This window comes from Neoarius graeffei, chromosome 1 (genome assembly GCF_027579695.1).
Source record: "Neoarius graeffei isolate fNeoGra1 chromosome 1, fNeoGra1.pri, whole genome shotgun sequence".
Lineage (NCBI taxonomy): Eukaryota > Metazoa > Chordata > Actinopteri > Siluriformes > Ariidae > Neoarius > Neoarius graeffei.
The window spans coordinates 27,355,964-27,378,335 of record NC_083569.1 but is presented as its reverse complement, the minus strand read 5'-3'; the positions used below and the strand labels follow the sequence as shown (position 1 = coordinate 27,378,335).

General features: G+C 38.5%; 2 non-coding genes and 1 gene segment (V, D, J or C); 1 reads left to right on the top strand and 2 right to left on the bottom strand.

Moving 5' to 3' along the window:
- Positions 1-990: 990 nt before the first annotated feature.
- On the bottom strand, positions 991-1,593 carry LOC132887104 (T cell receptor alpha variable 12-3-like; the record flags this gene model as incomplete). The annotated part of the segment is given in 2 exon segments: positions 991-1,289; positions 1,454-1,593. Coding segments are annotated over 2 exon segments (339 nt in total), but the record flags the coding sequence as incomplete, so codon positions are not given.
- A 6,263-nt stretch (positions 1,594-7,856) lies between these two features.
- LOC132896686 (U5 spliceosomal RNA) lies at positions 7,857-7,971 on the top strand. Its single transcript, XR_009656135.1, has one exon. It is a non-coding gene; the product is annotated as a U5 spliceosomal RNA (small nuclear RNA).
- Positions 7,972-11,687: 3,716 nt separating this feature from the next.
- Positions 11,688-11,760, bottom strand: trnaf-gaa (transfer RNA phenylalanine (anticodon GAA)). The gene has a single exon. It is a non-coding gene; the product is annotated as a tRNA-Phe (tRNA).
- Between the last annotated feature and the right edge of the window lie 10,612 nt (positions 11,761-22,372).

The window sequence follows — 22,372 nt, the reverse complement described above, 5'->3', positions numbered from 1 at the left end:
TAACTGGGTTCTCTTTATCTACTTTTAGGACTTGTGTGAAAATCTGATGATGTTTTAGGTCATATTCATGCAGAACTATAGAAAATTCTAAAGGGTTCACAAACTTTCAAGCACTGTAAATATGATCATAATCTTGTGAGATGGGATGTTATCTGAGATTTTGAATGCTGGAATATAATAATGTAGCTTAGAATGTTTGTGGTCCTAAAGGAGAGATATGTGAGTGACAAATTATATATTTTTAGTAAAATTTATCATCAGTTTAATAGTGATATTTAATAGTCAGTTGGCAGATGCCTCAGTTTCCTGAGACATTATGGGTGTTGATGATAACTTAATAAGGAGACAGAAACTGAACTACATACATTTAAAAAGAGCAGTGCAAATAATAAAGATGAGTGTGGCAGTGAGGGTGTGGTCGAGTGTCGGCTGTGAAGAGGAGTCAGATTGAACCAGCAGGTAACATGGGACAAGGTCAAACTGTGTCTAATTACTTTACGTGTGTCTCTGTGTGTCTTTCAGATGGCCAGGAATGAGAGAGAGAGAGAGAGAGAGAGTGAGTGTCGAAGTAGTGTCACTGAAAACTGACCATTAGAAATGTGGGTGGAAACACCTTGTTGACAAGAGAGGTCAGAGGAAAATGGCCAGATTGGTTCAAGCTGCCAGGAAGGACTCATGAACTCATAGCAACTCTTTACAACCATGGTGAGCAGAAAAGTATCTCAGCATGCAACTGCAGAAGAACACGTTGGATTCCACTCCTGCAGCCAAGAACAGGGATCTTAGAATCAAGAAGTCCCTACTACACTTGCAGGTGAGTGTTTGTTTTTATTGACCTATCTAACCCACCATTTATTTATTTTAACTGATTGTCATTGATATTATAACATCTGGAATTGTGTAACTTTAGCAGTTGATCAGCCTTCAGTATAATATAACTGTGTGAAAGTTTTTGTACAGTGCAGTTGGATTTCCTGTCACTGTGGGCCGCAGAGCACAGTAGTATAGTGCAGAGTCTGATACAGCAGCAGAGGAGATGAGCAGATCCACTTGTTTCTTCTTTTCATCAACTTCAGCAGAGAGACGTGGTGGGATTGAATCACTTTTATATCCACTTTCTGATATATAAAGAAGGAAGTCAGGTTGAGATTTTGGATATTGTCTGTACCAGTGCAGGTCGGGTGGTGTAGTACTAGTTGGTTGATAGTTGCAGGACAGAGTAACATCACTGCCTTCATCTATAACTGTATGAGTGAAAAGTGGCTTTATTGAATCTGCCATGGAGTCACCTGTCATAGAGAAGAGAACATAATGTTTTTATCATTTCCACCATCAAGCCAGAACTACACAAGTCAGACCCATATTCTGATTTTTCTTCCCAGCACACAGATGAATAAATCACTAATTCAACGCTTAATATTTCTGCAATAACAAAAAGTCAAAGTTAACTCACCGAGTGAAAGCCACAGACACATGAATATAACAGTGAACATGATGAATGGTCTCAGCTGAGTGAAAGTATTCTTTCTGTACTATGATTGTTCACATCATAAAGGTTCATGAAGCTCCAGCCCACAGCACCACATGACAGTGTCACCATTGTTACTGACAGATTGTTGATTCTTACTGAAGCATCCTGGCTTTACATTCAGCCTCACATGGGGAACCTGTCTTCAACTCCGACTGTCAGCAGAATTCATGGAATTATGAAAAATCAATCATTCTAGTCTGTAAAAATATAATCTAATCAATACATTATTAAATGTTTAAATTCCCTGTTATATTTGTTTTATAAGTGGTTTTGCTGCATTAGGAGATTTGGCCTGATCTGAAATTGCTGTAAATAAGTATAAATCATGACAAATAATTTAGTCTGACAAGTTATTACTATTATTATTACAATGCAATTGATTTACTGACTTTGTAAAAATGAAGCTTGTTATTTCACTGAGGTGAGGAACAAACCAGCTGCTGCTCTTCACAATATTATGAAAGATGCCACCAAGCCATTCGGCCTTAAGAGGTGTGATGCATTTTGTGTGTGAAGTTTGCTGGATCGAGTGAAGGTTGCAGAGAGAGAGAGAAACTGGGTGTTTTATTTATTTTGTGTTCCTCATTTCCTCCCTGTAGCCTTGTCTGCTGCCTGGCCTACCTGTCTTCTTTCTCATGTCTATTTTTTAATTAATTTGCCTCATATGATTTTAATCTTATTATTCTGCTTTATAAACCTAAAGACTAAACAAAATCTCATGGTTGCTATTTGTCATTTAAACATGAAACTCTGTAAGCACAATAAAGTATTTACATTATCCAATCACAAACACCTCCATTACAAGTGAACCTGTCCAGAGCCCATTTTATTCACTGCAGCTGTAATGTGCTTGTCCATGCTGGAGACAAATATATTACAGGTCACACATTATTAACAAATTGTATTTATAGCCCGACTGCAATTTCAATTTTCTTCAATAATTCAGAGAAACAAGTCATTTTGGGTTTGGTGAGATGACAATTGGACTATTCAGCTTGATAGAAAAATCTGAAACGTTGCTGAAGCTCCATTAGATTGGAGCACAACTGCAATAAAATCTCACATTTGTACAATCTCTTTTTTTTGCATTGCATTATATATTAAATGATTATGTATGTATGACTGAAGAGAGTGAACATTATTGTAAAAAGGAGTATTCATAAACAAACAAGTCAAGGTCTCTGGGACGTGAGCAGGGTCCTCGTGCTTGGCCCACAATAAGACATCTAATGGTGCCATCTTGTGGTGAAAGGTGAAAAACCAAGCCTTTTTTGTTTGCTTGTCTGTCTGTCTGTCTGTTTGTTTTGTTTTGTTTTGTTTTGTTTTGTTTTGTTTTGTTTTGTTTTGTTTTGTTTTGTTTTGTTTTGTTTTGTTTTGTTTAAATGAACTACACTCCTCATTTACCGGGAAAAAAAATGTTGCTGGGAAAAAGAAATTGTTGTGTTTTTTTTTTTAAATTCATATTTCAATAGGGGCGGCACAGTGGTGTAGTGGTTAGCGCTGTTGCCTCACAGTAAGAAGGGCTGGGTTTGAGCCCTATGGCCGGCAGGGGCCTTTCTGTGCGGAGTTTGCATGTTCTCCCCGTGTCCGCGTGGGTTTCCTCCGGGTGCTCTGGTTTCCCCCACAGTCCAAAGACATGCAGTTGGTGACTCTAAATTGACCGTAGGTGCGAATGTGAGTGTGAATGGTTGTCTGTGTCTATGTGTCAGCTCTATGATGACCTGGCGATTTGTCCAGGGTGTACCCCGCCTTTTGCCCGTAGTCAGCTGGGATAGGCTCCAGCTTGCCTGCGACCCTGTAGAACAGGATAAAGCAGCTAGAGATAATGAGATGAGATGAGATGAGATGATGAGAACATGCTTACACCAACAACTAGTTTACACTCAAAGTGTGTAATTTAATTCAAAATATGTTATTAATCCAATCATCCCAAAAATGTGTTAGCCACCATTCGATAAAAGTGACACATTTGATATCAGTTGTTGGCTGACCTAAGAGTTATATTCACTATAGATCATCCCTGAAGCTATTAGCAACCTGAGACCTTTAACTTTAAAATGGCAGCATCTAATAAGATAATCTGCTTTGGAAATCCTGAGCATGTGTATTCAGTTTTTTTCCACAAAATGGATAGAAGACATATTTTTTTGAAAATGTGTCCAATCTAGTAGTCTGCTGAATGAGTGTATATGAACTGAATATGGCAATAATTTGACTGGGCATTTATATGTGCAACAATATCATGGTTGAGGGGGCAAGTTTGTATGGGATCAATTAATCATGTTTCATTTTGTTTTGTTTTTTCCCTCCATGAAAGACCTGGCACCAGTTACATGAAAATAAAATAAAATAAAGTAAAACCATATAGATATCAAGCTGAATCAAGCTGTTAACATCTTGGAATGTTTATCAACTTTTGCTTACTGCTGTTACTTAGATGCCAATTAAAGACATCAGATAAACATGTTAGAGCAGGGCTTTTCAAAGTGTGGGGCGCGCCTCCCCTAGGGGGCACCAGAGTTCTTCAGGGGGGGCGCAACATGAGGAAAAATAAACCAGAATAAGTTACTATTGCGGACATTTAGCGAACTTCAGTTAGCCTTTGCCAGAGACAAAATGGGTCGATTTTTAGTACCTAAAGCCACAGTGAGTGAGGAGACAGAGTCTGGGCCAAGCAAAAAAACAGACCCTCCAGGATTTTGCGATGTTGTGATTTGCAAATTCAACCAATCCCCGCGAATTCAGGGCGGTGTTGCAATTATATCCAATCACCGCAACTTTCCCGCAAATTTGACCAATCGTTGGCGTCGTCTTGAGGTGACGTCAACAAACTAACTTCCGCCTTACTTCCGTGTATACGTTCAAGAGAAGCAGCATGCACGCAGTGTTGCCAGATTGGGTGGTTTCAAGTGCATTTTGGCGGGTTTTGAACATATTTTGGACTGGAAAACGTCAGCAGTATCTGGCAACACTGCATGATGTGCAAGTCAGTGTTTATGTAGGCTTAAATTCTGTTACTGAAAGTGTGTTATGTTTACAGTGAAGGACTGTGTGCACTTTACATTATTTTTTTTTTACTTACTACAAGAAATTAATGGATGCCAACGTTTTTGCCAGAATTGTATTTTATTTTCCATTGTTTAGGCAGCTTCAGCATTATACTGTGAGATTCTGTTCAAATTGTTGTTGTTTTTTCTTCTATGAAGCCTGAGCCATTTATTTTATTAGTTTATAATTATTGTTTAATTTAGTCTTCAGGAGAGACTGCCTGCACACAGTACTAGTATTAATAGTTTTTTTTTTCTTACATGAAAGCTGAGGCATTTATATTATATTTTAAGGTAACTTCATGTTGTGCTGTGAGGTTCTATGCACTTTAACTTTTGAACCAACAGGTGCATTTGGATAAGTAAAGCCTATTTTTCTGCATTTTTGTAGTCCTGGTAATCTTTTATATTGGTAAAGTTGTTTATAGGACCATTTCTCAGTGTCTTTGTTTTTTAATCAATAGTTTTTCAGTAATAACTTAATATTTAACATATCACTCAATTTTAATCACAAAAAGAGAAAATTGCAACAATTTCTCGCAACTTTCACTTCCTCCCGCAATGTAATCGCAACAAAAACCTAAAAAACACAGCAACTTTCATCGCAATTTTTTGGAACCCCCCCCAACATCAGACATTTTAGCCCGCAACAATCACAAAAAAGGTCCGCGGAATCCTGGAAGACTGAAAAAAGAAGGAAGTATGACCACGATTATTTAAAGTTTGGATTTTCATGGACTGGATCTGAAGATGCTCCACTGCCACAGTGTGTTGTCTGCCAAGAGGTGCTAGCTAACGATGCTATGAAATGTTTAAAATGTGTAAAAAAAAAGATGTTTTAAAAAGCACAGATGTTTAAAATGTGTAAAAGAAAAAAATAAAATGTGTACAACAACCATTTTTTTTTTAAATACGAATGGAACATTAAGTATAGCAGTGGGGGCTGACTCTCCCACACTTTGAAAAACCCTGTGTTAGAGTGACTTTTTACAGAGTTGGATTACTGACCTTAGTCAGCTACTCTGAGCATGCAGTGCAATATTCTACACCTTAAGAAATAACCAGCATTTCCTGCTTACTTTTGAAATGGTTAAATTAACCTACAGTGGTGCTTGAAAGTTTGTGAACCCTTTAGAATTTTCTATATTTCTGCAGAAATATGACTGCAGTCCCAAAGTCACCATGACAGTTGCAGTCCCAAACCATCATAGCAATACTGTAAGTGTCCAGAGCCATCTTCTAAGTGTATCTTTCAACTGTCCAGATGGGGCCATCCTCAACAAGAGTGATGTGATGAGACTCCAGCCAGACATAGGGCATCAGGATAGATCAGGCAGGTGTGAAGAGCAGGAGACGTCAGCTTCACTGGTATCTCAGGATGGATGTGTCACAAGAGAGAGAGAAACACAGGTTTTTAGGTATGCCCATTGTTACCTAATGGTTAAGCACAGTACAATGTGTGTGCTCAGTGCAAGCAGGGACTCCAGCAAGACAAATTATTACAACATAACTAAAAAAGAGAGCCGGAAGGTAACACAGATAATGAGGGAGCCCTAGAACATAAAACAGCCAGCCACTCCACCATCGAAGAAGCACTTACAGAGTCTGACAGTCCATACCATTCATTAAACAAGCACTTCAAGAACAATGCAGCCAAGTGAAATCCATGTCACCAGTAGCCCTGGTCGACCATTTAAGGTAAAAGCTGGACTTATTGGGGATTTGAACCCAGGACCTTTCATACTCTAAGGCCCTGTCCACACGGCAACGGATTCAGGTGACTCCGATACAATTGCTTATCGTTTAGGCCTGGCGTCCACATGGCACCGGCGTTTTGGGTGCCCAAAACGCAATCTTTTTGAGAACGGGTTCCAGAGTGGAAAGATCTGGCAACGTTGCCGTTGTGAAGTCGTCTGGATGAGTAGAACGGATTTGTTTACGATGACGTCACAACCACATGACTGTGAGTGCTTCATGCCGGGTAGAAGTGTAACGAACTCGATGCGAGTTGTCAACAAATCCTATAACTTGGTTCATGAAAGGCGCTTACAAAATATTTTCACTGTGAATATTTATTGTGTAATGGTGCAAAGTGAGAGAGAGAGAGAGAGAGAGAGAGAGACTCTGCCCTTAGGGCAGAGTCAATCCCGCCAGCAAAAATAGGGAAAAAAGGAGCGATCTCACCTCTTCAGATGTTGGTTTAAGTCCTACAATACATTCCTCAAAAAGGGCATAGAAGAGCAAATTAATCCATCAACGTGTAGCATTCAATTTATTCGGGACCATTAAAGACACCACCTTCTGCGTAGAATCATACGTCAGCCTCGCTGCCATATTGGATAGGTCAAAGCGGAGAATAAAGATTCATGTGCTGCGTTTAACTGTACCAACAGGTTTACCGTCCAAACGAGATCACATGGGATTACCTTTCACAGGTGAGAAACAACAAATTAATCCATCAACGTGTAGCATTCAATTTATTCCGGACCATTAAAGACGCCGCCTTCCGCGTAGAATCATACGTCATCATCGCCGCCATATTGGATAGGTCAAAGCGGAGAATAAAGATTAGCTGCGTTTAACTGTACCAACAGGTTTGCCGTCCAAACGAGATCACATGTGATTACCTTTCACAGGTGAGACTGGAAAAATACTTTTCATTGTATTTGGTCATTATAATGTAATTTTATGAACAGATTTTCCTGACTTTGTGGCTAATATGAAGTCTCGCGCATAATAGTTTATGCGCATGCGTCCTTACTTCTTCTATTGTTCTGGTGTCTCCGAAGGGACCGTCTTACAGCGCCCCTAGAGGTGTGGCATGTGTATTGCATCGTTTTCAGCAAGCGTTGCGTTGCCATATGGACCTGATATTTTACTGATCATTGCCCATTTGGACACGATATATTTTTAAATAACATCTCGTTGCCGTTGTCGTGTGGATGTAGCCTAAGCAAGAATCACACCCCTAAACCAACAAGCTAAACTAACAAACAAAAAGCAAACAAAAATTAATCCACCTCTTTCTCTGTGGCTATAGGTTCTAACTCATCCTCAAACAAAAAAGCAAAGATTGAGGACAAATTTGAAGAGCTTTCCTGTCTTTTTCAAAAGAATCGATATGAAGAATGCACACAACTGCAGAGAATAGTATAGAGTCCGTATGGAAACAAAAGAAGGTACTGACGCAAATGGCAGCACTGCCAAGCTGTAAATTGCTGCGATCTAATAATGGCGGACAAGCTTTGAGTGATTTTTGGAACAGAATTCAGACAATATTGAGCAGGTTTCTCTTCATTGTCTTGTAAATCTTTCTCCTTTTACTAAAGATTTCCATGGAGTAGAATGTTAATGAGTTGAACTTATTTTTGCAGGCTTTGCTTTGGTGGCACTGGACATGTTTGGTGGTCAAATGTTAGAAACATGGGCATCGCCACCATTGAATTTGAAGGGGACATGTCCCCCTCACATTTCATAATTCTTTGTTTGGACCCCCCCCACATATAACATAAAATATTAGTTCACCCAGCGCTGTTTCTATTGCTTCGTGAAAGAATCCATTTCACTTGCTCGATAAGAGAATACACATACCACTGAAAATCCACTCTGGGTTTTCTGGGCGTTACCTACAACAACTCATCACACGCAAGTGAAGTGAATCTCAGTGCAAGCAGAGAAATTTTGGTGTAAGGTGCAGCTGCTCGAAAGTGGAGGAGGTGACATCAGCCCCATTGCCACCTCACAATGTCTAGCTATTTCTAAAACCTTATTCTTTTGTTCTATGCCCTCAAAATTAACCCTAGGCCACTTTAAATTAATGTTCAACTAAACAATGAAATAAGCTTAGCCTAATGGAGTATTCTTGGTTGATGATGAATTGTTTGCAGTATTTGCTCCATCCCCAGACACAATGGACATAAGGAAATTCTTTACAAAGAAACAGAAAGTCAGTCAAAATTTCCCCACAGGACAGGGTTTTTTTTGTCCCAATGGAAATGTTAGTGCAGTTAGCTGGCTAGTCAATGTTAGGAGATGTATCAGATAGCTTAATGTTAGCTATCATTTAATTCAAACCCAGTAGGCCTGCCTTATTGTAATGCCAAGAATGAGGTCAAGTCTGCTCTGATGATATTTACTGATTCCCTGTTGTGATTTGAAGAACTTGTTTTGTCTGGTCTTTGCCAGTTTTCTGGAAAGTAACATGGGAAATCAGTGTATGGGGAAGGAATAGTAGAAAGCAAAGCAATGGAGAGAGATGGATGTTATTCCAGGTGGATTGTGAAGGAAAGGGGGATAAAAGTTATGAAGTGGTAGAAATTGTGGCGGCACCAATGTAAGAAGGAGTGATATCTATAAATCTATTTGTTATACTAATCTGTAAATGTTACTGTAGGACCACTATTACATGTAGGCTGACAAAACTGCACTTGTTCATTGTGTGAAGTTCTCTTTTATGTGTCATTGCTTGACACAGTGTGATTTTGTGTTATGAAGTTTGCATGATGCCATGTCATGCCTGTTCATTGTGTGAAATTATGAATATTCTTATTTTTAAACATACAGTTGAGTGTCACTATTGCTTGGTACAGTGGCATGTTGTGTTATGTCTAAAACTAAATAAAAAAGGAAACACAATAAAAATAAAATGCACCCATAAAGTCATTGTTGGTGATAAATTGTGTCACATTCATCTCATTATCTTAGGCAGAGCAGTGGGTTTAAAAACAGGCTGATGAATATATGGACTAGTTGAATGAGGACTTATTGTTGAGTCTCTAAAATAGTCATTGAATTAAGTGACTTTTGTGGGTAAAATTAGGTAGCTGGAATAGGGGCTTGTTTTTTTTTTCTGCTCTGTATATCAACTTGGTATTGTAATACTTCCAGAATTAGTATTCTTGTTAAAAAAAAAAGATATTTCTTTTTTTAATGAATCAATTTGATATGTTTTCTAAATAAAGATGGCAAAGAGATGTTTTTGAGCAGAAAGCTGATGGGATTTGCTCTTTTTGTTCTATGCATCTTTATGGTATTGTAGTGGCTTTGCAGTGCGTTCTTGATACCGATTCTTTTGAAAAAGACACCAAAGCTCTTCAAATTAGTCCTCAATCTTTGGTTGGTTGTCTGAGAATGATTTAGAACCTATAACCACAGAGAAAGAGGCGGACAAATATACAAGCCAAGTCACTCGTGAAGAAGATGATCAACAACTGCAGCAGCTGTTTTCTGGAACCCGGGGAGTTCATGGTACTATTTTATTTTATTTTGTTTTATATATACAGTATATTTTTTTTCACTGATTTGATGTTCAACTTTCACAGTTATGATAAAGCAGTGTCTCTTTGTAATTGTCATGTTTGCATACATGCTATAATATAATCTGTTTTTTTTTTTCCAAGGCAGTCTAGGTTATGATAATATTTGCATATTTACATCAGACTTTTGTGTCAAGGAAAAACATTTTGCGTTTATGAATTTTCCATGTTCTTGAATGTATGCCACTATAGGAAGCATGGCAACCGAAATATCTTTTCATACTTGTGTGGATTGTCTGGAATCTGGCAACATAGCCTACTGTATGTCTTAGCAATAATTTGTAAAAATATATCATGCACCGACATTACGTAATGTAAGCTACATTAGAATATCATTCCGAAGTTGGAGACAAATTTTTGCTGTAATTTGCTGTAATTTAAAAACTGGATTACTTGAGAAAGGCAAAAGGCACGGATGAATACTTTATAGCATTTGAAATGGTAGGGACTGTTGTTTATTTTGATGTATGGTTTGTCATGTAAACTCAGGAGTTAGTGAGGTATTGTGTCGATAAGAACGGGTGTGGAGATGGACGCAGAGCTGTATGCAGAATATCATTAAATCTGATGTGAATTCATTGATGTTCAACTTATCGCAAATTGTTTATCACAGGAACTCGTGGGTAGCACCTTTGGGAAGCTCAAGTCATGTGGTTTCATGTGATATATGTGTGTTAATTGTGTGATGAGTGTTCCACCAGCAATTTAATAGAGACGAATGGGTGCGATTTGGACGCATCGGTCATATACGGTTATTCCACAGTGCCAGATACATTACTGTTTCTGAAATGTGATCAGAAAATTTTACTGGGGCACAGCAGATATATACTGGGGCATGTGCCCCAGTGAAATGGGTCGATGGACAACTCATAAATTCAAGCAACAGGCTAAACGCAAGCTTGACCCTTACTGTGCAGTGAGCTCTTTGGGATGGCGTTGCTGGCTTTTGTTTCCAGATCGTAGGAACTGCTCCACGTACCGTACCAGACATCGCTCAAATCCTTCTATGTGAATCTGCCTCATAAATTTATCTTTTTCAAAATGTATGGAGCAGACACCAAACCGTCCTGTCGGCTTGAAGTTACCTCTCTTTGTCAGTACAAATCAAACCCATTCATTCTGCAAGTGTCCTGCTGACTTTGGGCTACAATGGATCAAAATTCTGCTTTTTTTATCGGCTACACTTGAACAGCCTTGAAGGACACACCCCTTAGGAGGCATGCTTTGGTTTTAGTTTTGTTGTGGAATTTAAAAAAATTTTTAAATGTGCTACACTTTGCAAAGCAGATGAAGCCAGAAATGCCACAAACTTTCAAGCGTTTTGCATATGATGCCACTTCTTTGAATGAACAGTAACTTACCAGGAACACGTTCGTGTAATGGCGGACTCAAAGAGCCAAACTTTACTAACTAAACAGAACATGTTCCTGGTCTCATATTAAAATACAATTTAGACAGTAAACTATTTAACATGTCTAGTTTTATAAGGTGTAATTTTCGTAAGACAAGCACTTTAACGGAAACAAAGGGTTTGGGACATGACAGCGTGCTTGACCAAAAGGACCCTGTAGTTGAGACAATCTGTGTATATTACAAGCTGCAAACAAAGGCTCTACAGAGATTTGAACTCAGATCACTGGAGTCAAAGTTCACAGTGCTAACCATTACACCATGTAACAGAGGCCAGATTGTTTTCACCACCAAATTACTGGCATATACTGACAGCGACCTGGCAAAAAAAATCAAACAGACCCTTGGTCAAAAGCTTAGATGAACACACACCACTGCCCTCAGTGCCGAAACCCAGGATTGGACCAGAGACCTTTAGATCTTCAGTCTAACGCTCTCCCTACTGAGCTATTTCAGCAAGATCATGCTACCATCTAAGCAGTCATGTCACCGATATAAACATTAGTAGTTGCTAAATCCAATCAGTAAGGTCTCATGGTGTTCCTTTTTAACCAAAATCTAATGAAATATAAAGTGTTTAAAATAATATGTATTATTTTTTTCGTGGTCCGGTTTCCATCAAATCCTGCGCTCTGATTGGCTGGCAAGCAGGTCCGTATCCTACGATACAGACCCCAGTTATGGACCCCGGTTATGGACCTCTGGCGACTCGCTCATTCACAACAACAACAAACATAGTAGTATTTTTTGTCAACATTTATCTTTTTTTTAAATAAGATTATCAAAAATCTTATAAATTTTTGCCAGCATTTCTCAGGAGAATAGCATTAATTTTACAGCATGGATAGTGATAACAACAGTCTTCACAATGAAAGCAAGTTTTACTACCCTGAGGAAGAAGAAATAAAAGAAAACATTTCAGGAGAAAGCTAAAATCCTGTAACTGTTGCTAACGCCGAGCAAAATGTAGTTTTTTTCCTGCCATGGAAGTGCACTTGTATACCGAGGAAGAAGACATTTGCATTACAGCTGTGAATGAGGATTCAAAATGGTGGCTCGCCTCAGCTCGGTTTTCCCTTTCAGGCATTCTTGTTTTCTGTTAGAATTTGGTAAAGAAAAAAAATATATTATTTACCAGCTTAAGGTCGGTCCGTATGGTAAAATACCGTGACCTCGGCCTTGAATACTGACCTCAGCCCAGAGGGCCTCACTCAGTACTTTCAAGACCTCTGTCACGGTATTTCACCATGCAGACCTCCCAGCTGGTAAATGACATGTATCATCTGGAAGTATTACATATGTAATGTGGTAATTGATGAATGAAACTATTTTATGTTTTTGGCAATTTCTTTTCTTCCAAGTGTGTTTTTAATTAAATGAACAAATGTTCACACAAAAGAATGAGCAAATAATAAGCTAAATCTCATCTCATTATCTCTAGCCGCTTTATCCTGTTCTACAGGGTCGCAGGCAAGCTGGAGCCTATCCCAGCTGACTACGGGCAAAAGGTGGGGTACACCATGGACAAGTCACCACAGGACTGACACATAGACAACCATTCACACTCCGTTTAGAGTCACCAGTTAACCTAACCTGCATGTCTTTGGGGGAAACCGGAGCACCCAGAGGAAACCCACGCAGACAACATGCAAACTCCGCACAGAAAGGCCCTCGCTGGCCATGGGGCTCGAACCCAGGCCTTCTTGTTGTGAGGCGACAGCGCTAACCACTACACCACCCCTAATAAGCTAAATAATGAGGTAAATGTATTCTCTGTGCTCGCTCATTTCACTGTTACCCCCCAATCATGCAGTCTTGATTACTTCAGCTGTTATCCACAGTGCCAAGTGGGGAATGATTTCCCTTATAAGTGCACACATGCATAGAGAGAGAGAGAGAGGTTTTGATCTGTGTGTAGTAAATAAAATAGATTGTGAAATAAAAAAATGAATAGAGAGATTTTGATCATATATATATATATATATATATATATATATATATGATCAAAATCTCTCTCTCACACACGCACAATGTTAGATGTGCAGGAGAGATGACCTCATGCCATCTCTCCTGCACATCTAACATTGTGTGTGTGTGTGTGTGTGAGAGAGAGATTTTGATCGTTGCAGTGCAGTTTGAGGACAAAGCTGCACACTGGTGTCGGCTCTACTCTCCCGTTTGCTGCCCTGTGTTTGGTCTGTCTGGGGTCCTGGGGGCGGTGATGTGGCCCATCGGTGGTTGCCGTGTCTGTATCGGGCCCCTGCCTGCTTCGCTGGTGGGATGATGAGGTTTTTGCACTATCTTTTACTGTTCTTTTGCATTGCGATCATTGTGTAGGTTTTGTCATTTTTTGTATCCCCTTGTTTCTTATGTGGTCTGTCATTCCTGTAGCCTGTGGGATTTTTTTTTTTTTAATTATTTTTTGTATGTCACATAGTTCCGTGTGTGTTCCATATGTTGTTTCAAAGTGTTGGTGTCTTCAGTATTCTTCTGCGGTGTAGAAAACGGTAATAGAAAAAAAAAAACTGATACAAATCACTGATACTGTATAAATCACTTTAGGATTTAATTTGCACTTTTGAAAATCTGCCTCTTCCCTTGGTTCACTGCACAGCTTGTGCTCATTGTTTGTGCACTGTTGTCTTTGTCTCTTGTCTTTTGTTTTGTTGTGCTGTATAGCTTTTGTGTTGGTATAAAAAAATAGATTGTGAAAAAAACAGAAAAAAGAATATAAACCCCAAATATCCAAACTCGCATTCAACAGAAGTCATCAAGGAATCACTGAACATTTTTGTAGAACAGTATTTTTTCATTGAAAAACTGTCATTAAACATAAGAAGTACATTAAAAGGATGACTTAAAATCCAACAATCAAGACAATGATGGAATCAGTTTTCATGCTCTCATTATGTTAAAGAAGAGTATTGCTTATGGATCCTCTCAGAAATGAAAGTTCGTATGAACAGAACTGGTAACTGGTGCCAATGTTCGGCTGTTACCAATGTTGCTGAAAGATTTTCTCCCATCATTTAGTCTTTGTTCGCAGAAATATTTTTACAAGCCTTGAGACATATTGAAGCATTTAAGAATAATTCACAAATAAACAGTTTATTATAAAAAAGGAAACACTGAAAGTAAATTGCACACAAGCATGGCAATTTTCTCATTTTTAAGTAAATATACAACCCCGATTCCAAAAAAGTTGGGACAAAGTACAAATTGTAAATAAAAACAGAATGCAATGATGTGGAAGTTTCAAAATTCCATATTTTATTCAGAATAGAACATAGATGACATATCAAATGTTTAAACTGAGAAAATGTATCATTTAAAGAGAAAAATTAGGTGGTTTTAAATTTCATGACAACACCACATCTCAAAAAAGTTGGGACAAGACCATGTTTACCACTGTGAGACATCCCCTTTTCTCTTTACAACAGTCTGTAAACGTCTGGGGACTGAGGAGACAAGTTGCTCAAGTTTAGGGATAGGAATGTTAACCCATTCTTGTCTAATGTAGGATTCTAGTTGCTCAACTGTCTTAGGTCTTTTTTTGTCGTATCTTCCATTTTATGATGGGCCAAATGTTTTCTGTGGGTGAAAGATCTGGACTGCAGGCTGGCCAGTTCAGTACCCGGACCCTTCTTCTACGCAGCCATGATGCTGTAATTGATGCAGTATGTGGCTTGGCATTGTCAGGTTGGAAAATGCGAGGTCTTCCCTGAAAGAGACGTTGTCTGGATGGGAGCATATGTTGTTCTAGAACCTGGATATACCTTTCAGCATTGATGGTGTCTTTCCAGATGTGTAAGCTGCCCATGCCACACGCATTAATGCAACCCCATACCATCAGAGATGCAGGCTTCTGAACTGAGCGCTGATAACAACTTGGGTCGTCCTTTTCCTCTTTAGTCCGAATGACACTACGTCCCTGATTTCCATAAAGAACTTTAAATTTTGATTTGTCTGACCACAGAACAGTTTTCCACTTTGCCACAGTCCATTTTAAACGAGCCTTGGCCCAGAGAAGACGTCTGCGCTTCTGGATCATGTTTAGATACGGCTTCTTCTTTGAACTATAGAGTTTTAGCTGGCAACGGCGGATGGCATGGTGAATTGTGTTCACAGATAATGTTCTCTGGAAATATTCCTGAGCCCATTTTGTGATTTCCAGTACAGAAGCATGCCTGTATGTGATGCAGTGCCGTCTAAGGGCCCAAAGATCACGGGCACCCAGTATGGTTTTCCGGCCTTGACCCTTACGCACGGAGATTCTTCCAGATTCTCCGAATCTTTTGATGATATTATGCACTGTAGATGATGATATGTTCAAACTCTTTGCAATTTTACACTGTCGAACTCCTTTCTGATATTGCTCCACTATTTGTCGGCGCAGAATTAGGGGGATTGGTGATCCTCTTCCCATCTTTACTTCCGAGAGCAGCTGCCACTCCAAGATGCTTTTTTTATACCCAGTCATGTTAATGACCTATTCTAAATTGACCTAATGAGTTGCAATTTGGTCCTCCAGCTGTTCCTTTTTTGTACCTTTAACTTTTCCAGCCTCTTATTGTCCCTGTTCCAACTTTTTTGAGATGTGTTTCTGTCATAAAATTTCAAATGAGCCAATATTTCGCATGAAATTTCAAAATGTCTCACTTTTGACATTTGATATGTTGTCTATGTTCTATTGTGAATACAATATCAGTTTCTGAGATTTGTAAATTATTGCATTCCGTTTTTATTTACAATTTGTACTTTGTCCCAACTTTTTTGGAATCGGGGTTGTATAAAAGGTATAAGATTATATTATGTGTAATAGCTGTTCCTAGTTGTACTGTGTATCCACCAGGCTAATATCTATCAGAAATTCTCAATAATGACTTCATTTCACTAAAACACACCTCACTGTGTAAAATCACTGTGGATTACAAAAAGCTAACACACAAATATTATTGTAAAATTTAGACTCTGCAGGATCTTGACTTTAGAAAGTGGGATGTATATGAACTTATTGAAAACTTGTTTAGTGCTTTTTAGCTTTCAGTTATAACTTAAGGCCTGTTTCATAACAGAGGAAACATATTGTAGTTATTATAATTATAAAGAAATACAGGTCTTTATAAATAAAGACTAAAGAATAGTGAAGTGCAAGTTGGGCCTTTATTCTACCAAGAATAAGACATTAGTTTACCTCCAATATTGTCTTCCTTAAAATAACGTATTACCACAGCATATTGTCAGTGTAAAAATGATGGTTAAACTGATATGATGAAGAAGTGAGGGTAAACATGTAAATAGCTCCATCTTGTGAGAAAAGCACGGCTCTGTTCCAGTCATGTGTAGTGCTTTTTGTACAGTGTAGTTGGGTTTCCTGTCACTGTGGGCCTCAGAGCGCAGTAGTACAGTGCAGAGTCTGTCACTGCAGCAGAGGAGATGAGCAGATCCACTTTCTTACTCGCTTTATCAAGTTTGGTGAACAATCGTGGATGAGGGGGTTGAGTGTGTATGATACTTCCACTGCTTTCAAGAATCAGCAGCAGAAACTCAGGTCTTGATCCAGGTTTGTGTCGATACCAGTGGAGACTGGTATCTGATCCAGTATATCCAGTATACTCGTATGTGCAGGACAGCGTGGTGTTGCTGCCTTCAGTTGAAAATACATTAGTTTGGTCTGATTTAATGCTGTTGTCAGCAGCCTCTGCTATAAAAAAAAAAAAACATTATAAGAATATTGTGATATTTTCATCATAAATGCAGATATTCATACAGAAATTGTGCTTCTTAATGATAAAAAAAATTATTTCATGTGTAATGTATATGACTTACCAATATCAGTGATACTGAAGAAAACTAAGAGGAGTAACATTGTTATTCTGAGTGTTTAGTTCAGACTTCTAGCTTTAGAAATCGATGCCTGTGTTGTGCGTTTGAGATTTTCTCTGACGTCTCGACATGTTGCTCCACCCACTCATATTTATTCATATTCATGACAACTGCTTCATCTCAGAATGAAAATGTTAATTTTATTGAATCAGTCTGCTTGTTTAACATCCTATAAATATATAGAAAAATACCATCAACAATAAAAAACACTAGATCATGAATTCATATATTGTTACTCCTTTCTTGTGACAACCTTTTTTTTTTAATTCATACTCTTGTATGAACACTGTGGTCACTTCAGCTTAAAAAAACTGTCAACATTCCACACACAAATATTTGAGTAAAATGTACTTTTGGATAAAAATTCAAGTTATTTATTTAAAGTTCATAAAACTCTCTCTGTGTGTGTGTGTGTGTGTGTTTTAGAGGAGTTTGTTATAGGTACAAATATTTAACGTTCCCTGTATTTGAAAATTGAATTGGATGTAACCTATAAATTTGTGTTTGAATAAAGTTACATTCACTCATAATTCAATATCAAGTTCTCAGTCATTACGAATGGAAGTTAGTCTGACTTACAAATGTGTGTTTTATATTGAGTGCTCAGTTTAAAAAATCTGAGGGAGAAACTGAGTCAACAATTTGTGTTTTGCAGAAATATTTTTGCATTAAAATTCTTTGCCAAATTTTGGGAGGAAAAAAAAACAACAACTTTCAACTTCAGACTTCAGTTCTCTAAAACAAAAATGATGCATTTGTACAATATACTAATATTATATAATACTATACTAATATAGAAAATAAATGTTATTCCTTAATTGCCATTCTTACAGCTTGTAGAGCAACATAAATAAAAATACAGTTTTTGCCCCAAGAATCTGAATTTTATTTAAACACCATTGGTAGAATTTATAGCAAAGTTTTGAGACCCAATAGGCATAAACTAAAAAAAAAAAAAGGGTCTTTCTTGTTGCTTTACACAACTTTTGTCAAATTGAAGATAGCATAACGTGGTCAGAGCGGCGCAGTGGTCAGCATTGTTGCCTTACAGCAAGAAGGGTCTGGGTTCAAGGCCTTTCTGTGTGGAGTTTACATATTCTCCCTGTGTCTGTTTCTTCCCAAAGGCATATGAATCAGGCTGACTGGCTGTTCTAAATTCCCCATAGGTGTTGAGCTGGGATTGACTTCAGCATCCTCTCTGTGAAACAAAGCATTTTAAGTTTCTTCTCACAGAACTCATCTCATCTCATTATCTCTAGCCACTTTATCCTGTTCTACAGGGTCGCAGGCAAGCTGGAGCCTATCCCAGCTGACTACAGGCAAAAGACAGGGTACACCCTGGACAAGTCGCCAGGTCATCACAGGACTGACACATAGACAACCATTTACACTCACACCTACGGTCAATTTAGAGTCACCAGTTAACCTAACCTGCATGTTTTTGGACTGTGGGGGAAACCCACAGGGAGAACATGCAAACTCTGCACAGAAAGGCCCTTATCAGCCACGGGGCTCAAACCCAGACCTTCTTGCTGTGAGGCGGCAGCACTAACCACTACACCGCCCTCTCACAGATCTCTGCTTCTTAATTACTTCTTCATCTTCCAAGTTGGCTTTTTACGGTCTATCAGTACAAGTCTATGTTTTTGATGAAACTACAATTTTAAACCTTGTGGAACCAAGCCACAGAGCAACCATCAAAAATCCTCAATTTTGGTATATTATATAATCATTTACAAATCCACTCTACAGCTGCAGCCAACAAATGTTCATGTAACTGCTTTATCCTGGTCAGGACTGCAGTGGATTTGGAGTCTATCCGAACACCACTGGGCATAAAACCAGGAAATACATCCTGATCAGACACAAGAACAACACAAGACACCATGTACACGCACATTCACACTTATCTGCAATTAGCCAGTCCACCTACAAACATGTTTGAAAGTTTAAATCTCATTTCAAATAGAGTACGATGGCATATTAGGGCCATTGTAGATATTAAAAATATTGAGCTGGTGGAGGGGTTAATAGTCTGAGATATTTACAAGAAAAAAGTCACAAATTTATGAGAAAAAAAAACAATTGATGAGAAAAATCTGAAAAATAGTGGGGGCAGTCAAGTACACAGACTGCACTTCCTATAACTCTCAGTTATAGTTAACAGCTGAGCCGTTTCAAACTGACACTTTATTCTTTTATATTGCGCAATTGATGAGGAAGGACTGCATTTCCTATAACTCTGGAAATCTATGGCATCTGTGTCATGATGATGTTGATCCAACCTTGCAAAGTGAAGTGGTTACTTAACAAAAACACTATTTTCCGAGTTTTGTTTCCCATAAATTTGTGACTTCTTTTCTTGAAAATGTATGACTTTACAATCTGAGAGAATATCTGAGTTTTTTTAATCATACATTTACAACTTCAGAAATTCTGAATTTTCCTCAGAATATTACCCCCACACCCCAGCTCTGTAAAAAATTGTTTAGCTACAGTGGCCCGAATACACCATCACATTAGAGCCATTCCTGATCACATAATTATGTTTTAGATTACAGGGCTTTCCCCAGAAAAAGCTATGAGAGCAGTGCTTGGATGGAGACATGACCTAATTATGAAAGGCTTGCTGGAATAGGTCAGTAGCGAGTGCGTTAGCCTAAAGCTCCCTGGTTCAATCCTGGGTTTTGGCATTGAGGAGTATGTGTGGTTTGCATACATCTAAGTCTTTGAACAAGGGCATGCTTAATTTTTTTTGCCTGGTCCATTCCAGTAGTTTGGTGGTGAAAACAATCTTACAGCAATGTTTGAGTTCCATGGTGTAATGGCTAGCACTCTGGACTTTGAGCAACTTAGTTTTGGAGGTGAATCCTAACAACTTCCTGCCTGTTGTGCGCCACCTGCTCCTGCAGCTCCAGCACTGTAAAGTGAGAGTAAGTGAATATTTATTGCCATTATTTAGCAACACTGCTTTATCATAACTGTGAAAGTTGAACACCAAATTAGTTTAAAAAATAGCAAACTATGATTTGTACCATGTATTAATTTTCCGGGTTCCAGAAAACAGCTGGCACAGCTGGCACAGTTGTTGCTCTTCTTCACGAGCGACTTGGCTTGTGTATTCGTCTGCCTCTTTCTCCGTGGCTATAGGTTCTAAATCATCCTCAGACAGCCAACCAAAGATTGAGGATGAATTTGAAGAGCTTTGGTGTCTTTTTCAAAAGACTTGGTATCAAGAATGCACACCACTGCAGATAATAGTATAGAGTCCGTGTGGACATAAAAGAAGGTACTGGCGCAAATAACATCACGTGTGCAGCGCCGCCAACCTGTAATTCGCTACGATCTAATAATGATGGAGAAGCTTTTTGGAATAGAAGTCAGATGCATAAAAATATTTTCCTGACCAATTTTTTTTTTTTGTCCACCAACTTTACAGCATATTTGAGCACATCACACACAGAAAACTGGGGATTTTCTGATATAACTTTCATTAGATTAGCACTTTAAGAACAATGCAGCCAAGTGAAATCCATGTTACCAGCAGTCCAGGTCGACCATTTAAGGTAAAACCTGGGCTTGGCTGGAATTTGAACCCGGGACCGCTTGCACTCTAAGCAAGAATCATACCCCTAGACCAACAAGCCAAACAACCCACAAAAAATTGTTTTTGTGTTGCTGTAATTTCATTATATCTTTCAAAGGTTTGACTTTTTCATGTCTGCAGCATCCTGCTCAACATTTGAGATGGTTGCGTGAGATGTGTGGAGGAAAGCAGGTTCATGTTACTTTCTTCAGAAAATCTCTATGGCTTTACTGGTTTTGCTGTGTTCAACCAGGGCTATAATTAAATTGTCTTTGTGAAAAATTCCATAGCAAGGATGTTTTTTTTGATGTTATCAACTGTGCATTGATAGAGCCTTGAGTGTAAAGTGTTTTGCAGAAATTGCACACCAAAGATACTTTCAGGTCCTCAGTAATCTCACTGATCTTCAGATTGTCCACATGGAGCCATTCTCACCAGCAGAAAGCGGTCTTCAGGTGATGAGAAATCATGAGCAGCACTTGTGTCAGTGTTCTCAACATTCCCTCTTTTGTCTTTATCATCTCTCTACCTTCAGAATATCCCTTACAGCCCCCAGCAAGGGTTGAACTCACAATCCCTGGTTTACAAGGCTAGTACTCTCACCACTGAACTACAGAGCCTGTGAGTAAGCCTGTGTCCATAATAGCCTCAGATTCCTGCTCTTGGCAGATAGGCGTGGAACCTGATGTGGACTTCTGCTATTGTAGCCAACCCAAGGTTTGGTGTTTTGTCCATGCTGAGATGCTTTTCTGCTCACCACATTTGTAAAGAGTGATTATTTGAGTTAGTACGGTATATCCTTCCTGGCACCTCAAACTAATCTGGCCATTTTCCTCTGTTATAAACAAGGTATTTCTACCCAGAGAACTGTTATCACTCAATTTTTTGTTTGCTTGTTTGTTTGTTTCACCATCCTGTGTAACCTGTAGAGACTGGTGTGTGAAAATCCCAGAAGATCAGCAGTTTCTGAAATACTCAAAGCAGCCTTTCTGGTACCAACAACCATGCCATGATCAAAATCACAGAGATCACACTTTTTCTTCATTCTGATGTTTGATGTGAACATTACCTGAAGCTCTTGCCCTGTATCTGTATGATTTTTTTTTTTTTTGTATTATGCTGCTGCCACATAATCGGCTGATTCGAAAACTGCATGAATGTACAGGTGTTCCTATTAAAGTGGACAGTGAGTGCAGAGGGAATTTAGTGTGAGCAATCCACCTAAATGCATGTTTGAAAGTTTGAATCACAGAATAAATTGGGAAAAAAATACTGCTTGAGTCATCATCCCTTAATCACATAATTTTGTTTTACATGACCCATATTCATCAAAGTTCAGTTGAATCAAATCTTGTGATGGAAAAAGGAAAAGCAAATTCCACTGGGAATTTTCTTATTTTTCTATTTCATTATTTTTTTTGTATCTGTATGATCAAAGTCACATCTGTTCGTACATACAGTATATACCTACATGCATTATAAACACATGAGCAAATGAATGAGTGAATGAATTAATAAATGAAAATTGATTACAGTAGGTTATGGGGAAACCCAGGAAAGAGTTCATTAGTTTTATTCCAGTAATGCACACCAGCAA